Source organism: Rhododendron vialii, chromosome 11a (genome assembly GCF_030253575.1).
Source record: "Rhododendron vialii isolate Sample 1 chromosome 11a, ASM3025357v1".
Classification (NCBI taxonomy): domain Eukaryota; kingdom Viridiplantae; phylum Streptophyta; class Magnoliopsida; order Ericales; family Ericaceae; genus Rhododendron; species Rhododendron vialii.
The window spans coordinates 1,411,475-1,423,528 of NC_080567.1; the positions used below are offsets into that span (position 1 = coordinate 1,411,475).

Here is a 12,054-nt window from a genome sequence, read left to right on the forward strand (position 1 = left end):
ACTGAGGCTTGGTCATGGGGTGATATCTTCCCCATAATTTAGTAGTTTTAATGGTTTTTCTATAACTTGATCATGGTTTAGTAAGGAAATGCTCAAATCTCTTATTTTTGTCCAAACCTTAAAGTTGTTACCCTTTTTGATCGTGTTTTGGCCAGAGTTTTAACTTTAGGGTACACACACTGCTTGGAGCTTTAAATGTTCCCGGTGTTTGAATTATATATTTACTAAACGAGTTTAAATCGTTTCCGAACTAAATCCATGATTATGCTTGGCTTTTAACATTGAGTGCTTCAGGTTCAAGATTGTCTATGTTTTGTCCTTGAGTTTTTAGAAAGAAATGGTTAAAACGGCTAAGTAATCGGGTGGTTTAATCCCCTAGACCTTGCCGCCTTTTTATCTTAGTTCAAACCTCATTTCTAGTCTTTTTTACAATAGTTTTCCGCTTTTCAAAGCAAAACCAACAGTTGACCGTCTAAATGCCGAAAACCTCACACAAAGCCTACAATCCGAATAAGCTGTATTTGATTCCCTGTGGTACGATCTCAGTCTTACCGAGTTACTCTGCAAATGACTGGAAGTCCTACGCTTCGGGCTATACATCCAGGAGTATCTCTCTTTCGTCATAAGCACATACTTACAAGGGTGACACCAAAAAAATATATCAAAAGGTTACAAAAAAAAAGCTACCAAGAAAGCCATACAAAGAGCAAACACATTTCCTACAATGCATAACCACCATTCAAACACCATCTACCAACACCCTTCAAGCTTCAAACTTCAAGTTCAACCACCATTCAAACCTAAAAATTAAAGGTATAACACCTACTATCTGTTCTGTCCTGATCCCTGAGCGGGGCTAGCAAAGCCAAGGCTAGTAATCAATACCAATTCTGGCCCTAAATCTAAAAAGGTTTCAAAAACCGTGGCATAGGGGACCTGCGCTCGCCGGTCCATAGTTCACGCGCGCCACTCTATGTCAGCGCGTGCAAATCTTGCGTGGGGACAGGAATCCTATGATTTGTCTGTATTTTCATCACACTGAGCATGGTAATAACTAGTTTTACTGCTTTCTTTCTAAAAGACATACAAGTCCAAACAAAACCAAATAAACCAAAATCTAATTTATATTGTGCTTTTGGCTTGAATTACATTAAATATTCAAGTTCAAAATGCAGTCTTGGATCCAGTGCTTTCTGATTAGCACATTCAAAAAAAACTTCTCCTTGCATTTTTTGAAGCAAAGTTTACAAGTCAGTCATCGTACTTTAATTTTTCCAAATGCTAATTTTCAATTAAGATTAGATCATAACCAATACAATTAATCTCTCTTGGGGTATTCCGAAAGTAAATTTTTTATCAACTTAGAAAACTCTTCTCCAGTGAAGTAATTATAACCAGTATTGTCAACAAAATTCGATAAAGAACCCATGTTATTGGGAAACCATCATCTTCTCGATAAAACATTATAAAATCAAGAATGTCAATCGATTTTGTTACTTTTCTTGGCAATATTGTTTTCAAATGTCAAAATTATTGGAATAACTTATCTCCCTAAATATCACCATATTGGTTGACTGGTAGTAGGGTTGTCCAGTGGATGAAGCGAACCGCCCAATCCAGACCAAACCGAGGCATGCTATGGACGGAGACAGGTCTAAAAATACTGATTCTGGCATATTCGGTTCGGATACGAATCAGTTCCAGTTAATTCGTCCAATCCATTCAATCCGCAAATTCTTACAAAACAATAGAAAAACATATTGCACTGCACTACCCAAGCCCTATTCCCATTAGCATCCAAACAACATGTAAACCTAAATATCACATTGGGAATCAGATTCTAAGAACATAACCAACCAATTAGCTTCTTAAAGTGTACTATTATACAGTTATTTGCTTGAATTCAATTGATATCGAAGTGAAATTCAATTGATCCATTTGAACTTGCTTTGATTTTAGGGTGGATGAACTTGTTTCAATTTTAGGATGGATCAATGTATAGACTTGTTTAAATTTGTTTAAACTTGATTGGTGAAGTTTTGGGGCTTTATTTTTGAACTTTTTGGTGTATGTAAAAAAATTAAATTGCATGCCAAAATCCATCGGAACTGCTGAAACAGATCCACTGAAACCGCATACAAACCAAACCATCCAAACAACATCACGAACGATTGGTGGATGGAAAAAATGACAATCCGCTGCGAGTGGATCAAATTGGGAATCGGACCAATCTGCACAAAACCGATCCATGTGTAGCCCTAACTGGTTGTGTTCTAAGAAACCTCATTTAATTTGAAACTATTTTTTTTGTGGGTTGAGTTTACAATGTTTAGTTTTTGGGTTGCCCCATGGCTAGGGTTGTCTAAGCCCGTGGTCTTATGGGGCTTACCTCTCAGCCAACTTTGTATGTGATATGTCACCACTATATTGGTAAAATGTACCATACCAATGCAATGGTGACATCTCGCATAAGTACTCGAAACGTGATAGCCAGAAACAATCACCATAGAATTGCTCCTATTCAATTCTATTATGCTTAAGGTATAATATCCTATTATGATTGACATTATTTTTTTCCTCATAGATTTATGATTTAGTATTAAATGAAACCGTTAGACGTGAATATTTGTGAAATTTCTATGGTTTTTATATATTTTTGAAAAAAGAGAGAGGAGAAAACGCCCAGGTAAAAAACAGAGGTGCTATTGACACAAATAAATAATGCACCCATCGTGATGCGGATAAATGATAAATCTCCTACTCCATAAAACAGTACTACTCCATAAAGCAAGAGGCAAATATAATACTAATTGTGGGCACACGCCCCTAAAATCTGGTGTAAAATCGGGTGCGTCCTTTTTGGAAAGCACAACAAAACGCTCAATTCAGAGTCGCCTTTTAGGTTTTGTGGTATGCTACCCAAGGAACCGAACTTGGAACGATTTTGTCACGTTGTTTGATTTTGAAAAGGCATAGATTGGTCCGTCATCACCTTTGATATCTGAGGTTCGGGAGCCAAATTACGATAGGGGAAGGATTTTGAGGCACCCCTCTCGCCCAATTTGAAAATCAGTCTCTACTTGGGCATTTGTAAAACATTTGTGTTTTTCTCTCATTAATCATTTTTTAGCCAGTTAGGGCGGGGGAGCAGTTTAAAGGGATTAAAACTGAAACATGTTGGTAGGATGTGATAGAATAGCATGCTCACTTTATTGAAACAATTAGTATAGGATGAAAACAGACTCCTATGGGAGTTTCAAACAGACTAGAAGACACCATTCCGGAGTGACATGCGCAGAAAGAAACCAGCATGCACTGAACAAGTCACCGCATGGTGGCTCAACCTGCGTACGCCATCACGTAACTCGCGCACGCCAATAAACCTAAGCCCACAGTTCTTATTTTCAACCTTCTGGGTTCTGGAAATGACCAGTGCACACCCAGGACAAACCAAGCAGCATTATATACAGGAAATATATAGTTATAAGCAGTTTAAATGGGCTATAAAGCCACAAAATAAATAATACACCCCATAACAGTGTGGGGACAAAACAGAGACCAATGCCTAGTTTTCATGCAATGGCCAGCCACTGGTCAGGGTTCGACTAGCGTACGCGGGTAAACCACTATGGTACGCGAATTTAAGCCACTTAACCAGTGCTTGGCTTTGCACTTTCTCGGTTCTGATACATGTTTAGAAAGACCCCAGAGGTATTCCATAACAGCAAGTATGAGTATTGAAATACAGCTAACAGTTTTAACAAAGGAAAGCAATAAACTAGTTTTTAACATGCTCACAGTGAGATATATACAAATATAAACATAAAACAACAAGGTACCAATCCCCACGCTGACATGCTTGCATTGCCACAGAGTGGCATATGCGACTTACAGACTGGCGCACGCTAGTCCTTGCTCTAACGGTTTTTGAAACATTGCTAGCTTTAAGGCTAGGACTGGTATTGATTACCAGCTTTGACCCTGCCAACCCCCTTCAGGGATCAGAACAGAGAGTATTACCAAGGTGTTATACCTTTGGTTTTGAGTTTGGAAGATGAATAAGCTTTGAACTTTGAGAGTTGGATGATGGAGGGTGTGTATGGAGGGATGTGAATGGGTGATGTATTCCTTGTTAACACCTTACTTTGGGAAGAAAGCGATGAACAAGGGATTAGGGTTCTTTTTTAACTTGGCAAGTTGGTAACAAAACTTGTAACCCTTTGCATGGGATACAATGAGGGGTATTTATAGGAGATATGGAGGGTGAGAGGGGTTGTAACCAGCTGAAGGAGGGCTGGTTGGGTTGGAGTGCTAGCCTCCCTCTCATTAAGTGAGGGAGCAAAGGTGATGGGGGTTGTGTGTGAGAGGGAGAACATCCCCCTGCCACGAGATTAACTTCAGACGAATAAACAGGGTGTAGGGATGCCCCAAAAGTCCTGTGATCATAGCTGAATAAAGGTGATGGGGCTAGGTAAAGAGAAGAGATATAAAACATTTTTGTATAATGATTGGTGTATTTGAATGAGAATATTTAAAGTTATTAAATTTGTTTGAAAAGAGAGAAAAAAGGAAGAGATATAGAACATTTTTGTATAATAATTGGTATATTTGAATGAGAATATGTAGAGTTATTAAATTTGGTTATTATCAAAAAGTTGCTAATTTTGATTTTCTAAAGCTCAAAATTTGATTACTTCTAAGGAGGTTGTTAAATTTGATTACAGCATTGTGAGCCATATTTTGCACCAACATTGTTAACTTTAAAAACATTTTGCTTTTGATTATAGCATTGTGGATACTCTAACAAGTTGCCAATAGGCTCTAACTCAGTTGACATCTCCTAGTTTTCCCCATGTGAGAGACTAGGGTTCGAGCACCATCGTAGGCATTTGTGGGTTAAGAGCTATGAACAACCTCTGAACCTTACGTAGACTAACTTACTAACCCCCGCTAACCCTCCACTGATGTATACAATATTGGTAAAAAAAAAAAGCTTGTAACAAGTTGGTTATTATACATTATTACATGGCAAGAATGCAAGTGGAGCAATTTGTGCTTAACTCTATTAGTTCCCCCTAATTCAATGATTAATCATTCGACAACATACAGTAGGAGATTTATCCACACATTAAGATAATACGCATTTAGAAACCAACAGGAAATCCCCAGGCAAACCAACCCAGAATTTATTGTCTTCTTCAGTATATTGACAAATTTGATTACTGACTGCACCCAAATACACTTCCCAAGTAAACGGGTTGACTTAAAAAAACACCATGAGATAGACCGGTTTAATAACGGTGTCATAATTGTATCTCAATCCGCTATAACAATAAGCATCTAGTGATCTAGAGTCATCCAATTTTCGTCTATATCAGTTAAATTCAGATATCAACATAGTTAAAATATGTTCACAAAATGGAAGTCAACTGGGGAGCTTTTTCTTTTTACATTATAAAATACGCTACCCTACAAGGATGGCTCACCTTGACTGCCCATGCAAAAGAAGGGTAGTTTCAGAGTCCGAGCTGAGTCATTCCCTGAGTAGTCTCTCGTTTCATAGGCCCTCATGGCATGGAGAAAAGAACCCGTGCCTTAGTGCTTCTTCTGCACTTATCCTCTGTCTTGGGTTCACGATTAGGCACTTATCCACAAGATCAAATAGTGATCTCGGAATAAGATCCAAGAATTCTGGTCTTTTCGTGTTCTGTTTGCACCAATCTCGCAGCTTCATAGATGACAAGAATTGTACATCTAAAAGATCCTGCAACAGAAAAATAAGCTCAAAGAAAATGAAATAGTTGACCGATGAATACTTGAATAGTTCGTAATGATTGCAGTGATATACCACTGGAAATGAAGATTCACCATTATGCAGCTTGGCCACTTCCCAGAGATCTTCACTGCCCGTCAACCTTGCGATTTCTTTGATATTCCTACAATTGGTAACAACAGGTTGGAAAGAAAATAACTAGTATGTTTGGTTTCTTGCAATGAAGATTAAGGATCCTTACTGTTCAGGTTCACCAGTAAATGGTGTTCGTCCAATCATCAAATATAGTAAGGTGACCCCTGCAGACCAGATATCAACTTTGGTGCCTTGATGTTGCGATCTGAATAGTACCTGTATGAGTACATAATCTTATATTCTTTTCCTTTGTCTAGAATGAAATCGCAAGACAAGCGTAAAATGTTATGCCTGGCACTAGAGGGATATGCCAGGTTTCATGCGGAATCTGAACAAATTGCAGTGGCAAAAGAAAATTCGGACACTTGCTTTGAACCCACATCTCCTGTTAAAGAGAAGGATGAGAACGTCAGAACACGAACGAAACTCTCAAGATATTGGATTTCCATGGTGGGGCCTAAAATGATATGTGCGTGGCAAGGTCTGTGTATGCTTACAATGTTGGCTCACGAGAACCTGAATCCACTCTTTTTGCATGTAATGATTAAAAGTTCAAAATTATCTTTACACCCATGTGAATACAACAAAATGGAGAGCATAATTAAGATTCCTCAACTTCCTCAGGAATAGTTGGTACTTGCCACCAGCAGACGTTAAGACACTTGAATCATCTGACAAACACAAAACCCTCAACCAACTTGATTGAACTTGAAGGACTCAGGACACCGCAAAGATGAAAATCAAGGAAAGAAGAGAACCTTGTTCTTAATAGATGTGCAAGCTGAAACCATCCGCTTAGGGCACTCTTCATTAAATTCACATAGCTTTATTAATGATGTGATTTGTCAATGTGCATCTGTTACTATTCCAAATTCTTACTCAAGTTCAAAATTTTCAGGGTTCTTACTCCACGTGAAAAAAATTTACTTTAGAATAAACTTCCTACATCGCAATTTTCAACTCTTGCTCTTACAACCGATTCTGAATTCAACAGTATTCCCCATTTTGTTTATGTTGCTGCATCAACTTTAAGAGAACAAAAACAAATGATAAAATGAAGAAAACGTAAATTTCCCACCTCTGGAGCTCGAAAGCCCTTGGTTCCAACACAAGGGCCTTCTCTCTTTTGCTTTCTATCCCCTACGGAAAGAGGAAAAAAAGAACAAGAATGTGAGCAATCCTAGTGAAAACTTGAAGGGTCAGTATATCATGTTATTCAAGTACCTAAAATAGACAATACACTTTTGTTCTCCAGCGGCCCAGCACCAGCAACAGTATAGCCAGCGGAGTGCAGTGGCATTGGAGTAAGGTAAACAAGTATTTGATCTACTTTTCCAGGAAGTGCAGCAATCCTTTTTCTCTTGGAAGCTGGAGCACTTTGTGCTTTGTAATTTGAACTCTGCATTGCTTCATGCACCAGGCTGATCAACTCTTTTCTACCTTGGCATGGGATGGGTTCCCTCAATCTATCTGTTGATGGAGTTCCACGTCTTGTTGCATCCTTTGCTGAAGTAATCCAAGAGCCATCTGCGCCTTGGCTTTCCATCGCATTCCTACTGCCTAACTCCGTGAAGGCATTTGTTTGTTTCACAGCTTTCCTTTTTAAATTCTTGGGTAATAAAAGTGGTTTAGAGCCTTTTCCTGCGCCCTTATGGATTGCTTCCAAGGATTTACCTGTCTTCTGATTGGTAGGAGGAAGAGATTTGGCATGGGCAAGTGGAATACAATTGATGCTCACATCATAGCCCACCATTGATTTGTCTGTGAAGATGTGCCAAGTAGCTCCATTAATCCAGTTCTTCAATTATATTCCAGTGAGACCAAATAAAATAACACAACAAGAGGAAGTAAAGGTAGCAATACGCCTAAGCAGGCTATCTTACTGGCAACATTCCAGTGAGACCTAGGACCACTGTTTTCATTTTGAATCTACAAAATGAAAACAATTTTGAAACTATAAAAGAAGAGAGCAACAGCTTACCAATAGGTCCATACTTCAGATGGAGATCCTACATTGAACAAGGTGAATGAAAAACAAAACAATACTTGGTAAGAAAATATTTTCCGAAATTATAGGGATGCCAAACTGAAAATCCCAAGACAAGTATCACTCACCATAGCAAGGTTAAAGTCAATGAGATAACCTCTATTGACCTTAAGGGAGAAAAGGAAGTTGCCAGGTTTAACATCTCTGTGAACTACACCCTGAAGTGGCAGAAGAAGCACAAACTTAATCAGCTGTGGACAAATCCTACCAACCCAAAAGGAAAATGTATTCATAAGATGCTTAATATCTCACCTGCTTATGTAAGCGCGCAAGGGCTTTGAACAAACAGTAGCCATACCACTGGAGCTGGAAAACATCTATTTCTCTCTTTAAGACCTAAACATTTTAGTGGATAACTTAATTCTCAATTTAGAGAACGGTGGACAAATAATAGCTTTTGTGTTTTGCTAATTACCTCAGGTCTGTCATGCTCAACATGCTCTAAAACAAGGCACTCAGATTTTCCACTCTTGAAAGAACCTTCATACTTTATGATATAGTTCTTCCCCCTGATGATAATCATCAGGATCACTTTCTGAATATCAACTTTGAGTTTGAAAATATAATCGGTTCTTTAGCGAACGTTTTCATTACTCTTACCCAAATCGCTCCAGCATCTTCAGCTCATTATGAACACGGTGTCTATTAGCATTTGCATGAGGACCTGTTCCAATACAACCAAATAATCCATTTGGCATTAGGTAAGCAACTCCATCTCAACATGAAGTCTGGGTGCCTTCAAAATGAAAACATTTGAGACCATTCTATAAACCCATCTCAGCATTGGTGCTTAATTGAAGCTCATAAACGATTCTAACACAATGTATGTAAACATATAAGCTGATATAATTTCTTGGTCCATGAGAAATTCATTTTACACAATATTTGACACATGTCCAAACTAATGGGAAAAAAAAATACTTATTGCAACCAAAGCAGCAACGTGGCTTCACCATTTTGCGTAACTACGTGTGATTTGAATTCATTGAAAAAATTTATGGAAAGCACTGTGATCTTGCCATCTACGAGTTGAATTCTGATGAGATTGGAAGTTGAACAACGAGACCTGATTCATAGATCCATTGACATAGGAGTATTAGGATTTTTTGATAATGACATTGCATCCATGGGTACTCTTCCCATATTTAAACCAACAAGCTTCATGTGGAGTGCGACGTATGATTCCCACTAATATTATGTTGGAAAAGGAAATGAATATAGGAAACCACATACTGTCTCGTTACCTAATTTAGTTTTGAGACTCTCATATTTCTTGTCACAGGAAGTCGTAGCAAAAAAAAACTTACCAACGGATGGAAATGACAGTCATAATAGAACAATGAAAAATCGCTTGACGAATAAATTTCAAATGCAAGAAGTTGCACTCTTGAAGTATATAGTCCTACAAATGTAAGAGAAAACTAGTCTAAGATCCGTGTAATCAAAACGGTTACTATAGACAGGAAGTTGAACGTAGTCTAATGCCATGAGCAAAAACCAAGTACTGAAACACATTGCATTGCCTTTATAGAGCATCTCCAGCCCTTACATCTTTTTACTCAAACTTAAATGGTAAAAACACCCTAAAGTCCACTCCACTCCTCGACTCAAACCTATATCAAATTGAGTTTAACTCAAACTTTTAAACAACTTTGGCAAGACTATTTGCCTCCCAAATTTGCATTCATGCCATTAATGAAGCTTTACTAAATATGTGATTAGATTTGGTTTTGCCCATTGGATTGCTTCACTTTTACTCAAGTGTTTACTTTTAAATCAAATAGGAGTTAGGGCTAGAGATGCTCTTCTCATACTCAAACTGCAGACTCAGATAGAACGAAAGACGAAAACTATTCTCTCATACATTTAATAGCAAATAATGCTCTGTCATTCTTCCTCCGTGCCTTGTAGACTGTGCCGTAACCACCTGCATATCCAATGAACAGAGGGCATGAAATGAACTCTGATCAGCACATAAAAGATGCAAGGGAATTTCTTGGGAAACCAGTAGGAAACCAAACCAAAACACAATACCTGAACCTTCTTCCTCTTCTATAGCAAAACTTTCAAAACTTGGTAGAGGTTTTGGCTCCTGTTTTTTCCACATTAAAACCCATCAATAGTTTGCTATTTTATTAAGCGAGACCATCAATAAAGACGCCAAGGGGCATTTAGCCCAACGGCATCCAAGTGCACTTAGGTGCCAGGAGGCACGGGGGCAGAAGTTCAACTCCTCTTCCAAGGTACTAATCTAACTATTCTAACAAAAAATGACTTTCGCCGATAACAGAAAAAAAAAATTCAGTAAAGACGTAAAGCTTACACTACGGGTGAGGGCAGTAGGACTGTTCCTTTTCTCTTCAGAATTTCCCTTTCGCCCCTTTTCGCTAGCGTAAATCTTTTGGTCAGGGTTCTGCTTTAAAATCTGCTTCACAGAAATAGACTCTTCATTCCTTTTACGCTTTAATGGAGGCCCAACAGCCTCACGGTTGCTCGATGGCTTCAAGAGAGGTTGGTGTTTAGGATTCGTTGCTTCCTTCTGAGAGGCCATTGATTTGGCATGTAATTTCATCTTTCTGCAAATGTAATCAGAAAAAGATCACTTGGATTTTTCTACTGGACGAAGTTTAGTCCTACCATGGCGCGGCAGAAAAAAGCCCTAGTTTCATTCAAAATCGAATCCAACTTCTTCAACCTAACCAGCGATGGCGTCAAGAAATCACTCGTAGGTCACGAAGAGGGGTGAACCTTTGATTTGTTAGGGTTCAGTTTGTGAGATCTGGAACACACCCGACCAGCATATACACACGGATATAAACGTGTGTGTATGTATTATATATATATATAGTCCGGCTCTTACGAGGACCACCTCATTTTAATAAAATGCAGACCTCACTTTTCCGATTGAATTTTAATGATCCGAGCCGCTCAATGTGTTCAGAACGTGATTTTAAGGGTACTCCCGAGAAATCAGCAAAAAAAATGATCAGGAAGGGCTTCATCCGAGCAGTTTTTGTTTATTTTTTATCGAATGGTTCAAACAAAAACTCTTCGGATAAAGCCCTTCCCGATCATTTTTTTGCCAATTTCTCGCGAGTACCCTTAAAATCACATTGTGAACACATTGAGCGGCTTGGATCATCGAAATTCGATCGGAAAATAAAAGAAATGAGGAGGTCCGCATTTTAACTAAGATGCGGACTTCCTCATTTGAGACTGACTGTGTATATATATACACTATCCGGATCCCTCAAGATAAAGCTGTGGTGCGGGACGCTACTATGAGCCATTGAATTTAATCCAGCGGCCAGAAAAAGAGATGGCAGAAACTCTCCAACAATAACACTTTACCCCCTAAATCCCTCACGCTTCCCCCCTTCACGGCATTCACGCAGGACAAAGAGAGAGAGAGAGGGGCGGCGCGAACCAGAGAATGGGAACCAGAGATCAAAGAGAAGGACAAACGAACGAACAAAGACGAACGAAGAGGAGAAGAAGACAAAGGAAGATTGACCGAGGTATCTCCGTCTCTCTCGAAAAAAAAATCTGGATCGAAAGAAATTTCTCAGAAATTAGGTTTTTTTTTTTTTTGTAGGACGAAGAACGAAGAGGAGAAGAAGAACAAAGAAGATCGACTATAGAATGTGATTGAACCAAATAAGGTATCTGTCTCTCTTCACCGTTTGACTGATTTGAACCCCTTTTTGTTAGGGTTTCGATTTCGATTCTGGAATGGTGTTAGGGTTAGGTTTTTATTTTGATTAGTATGGCATCTGTCCTTTGCAAATTGGGTGAATTATTAGGAGAATAAGACTCGTTTGACGCAAACCCATGAAGCTAAGGCATTCACAATTTGCAAAGGACGCAATGTGACAACCCACATAATTGACATTGCGAGATATGGTCGTTGTTGTACTGTTTACACCCGTTTTTGGCACCCAATCCTGGACAAGCGTTGGGAGGCTATTTAATTAAATTGGGCCAAAAAATAGAGATGAATTGGGTTAAAATTAATGAGCCAAACCCATGTTGACTGGGCCCAATTAATTTTAGTTTGGTTCGGGCTCGAGTTTGGAGGTTTTGGGCCAATTTGTAAAAG

At 38.7% G+C, this 12,054-nt stretch overlaps 1 protein-coding gene across 1 annotated transcript; it reads right to left on the reverse strand.

Moving 5' to 3' along the window:
* Positions 1–5,263: 5,263 nt before the first annotated feature.
* LOC131308092 (uncharacterized) lies at positions 5,264–10,769 on the reverse strand. Its single transcript, XM_058334913.1, has 13 exons — positions 10,279–10,769; positions 9,990–10,047; positions 9,820–9,882; positions 8,556–8,619; positions 8,371–8,464; positions 8,208–8,291; positions 8,024–8,113; positions 7,890–7,917; positions 7,133–7,669; positions 6,987–7,048; positions 6,015–6,124; positions 5,849–5,936; positions 5,264–5,764 (listed from the first exon to the last, which is right to left on the reverse strand). Exons 1-13 carry the CDS (start codon positions 10,525–10,527, stop codon positions 5,558–5,560), a joined length of 1,734 nt encoding a protein of 577 aa, XP_058190896.1. The 5' UTR covers positions 10,528–10,769; the 3' UTR covers positions 5,264–5,557.
* Positions 10,770–12,054: the final 1,285 nt, after the last annotated feature.

What these genes read in the sequence shown, in the direction of transcription:
- LOC131308092 (XM_058334913.1), bottom strand. Translation starts at nt 10,527, where the DNA reads ATGAAATTACATGCCAAATCAATGGCCTCTCAGAAGGAAGCAACGAAT. An exon ending in TTGACTTTAACCTTGCTATG is followed by an intron (nt 7,918 to 8,023) that starts GTGAGTGATACT and finishes TGTTCAATGTAG; the next exon opens with GATCTCCATCTGAAGTATGG. An exon ending in TCTGAAGTATGGACCTATTG is followed by an intron (nt 7,670 to 7,889) that starts GTAAGCTGTTGC and finishes ACATCTTCACAG; the next exon opens with ACAAATCAATGGTGGGCTAT.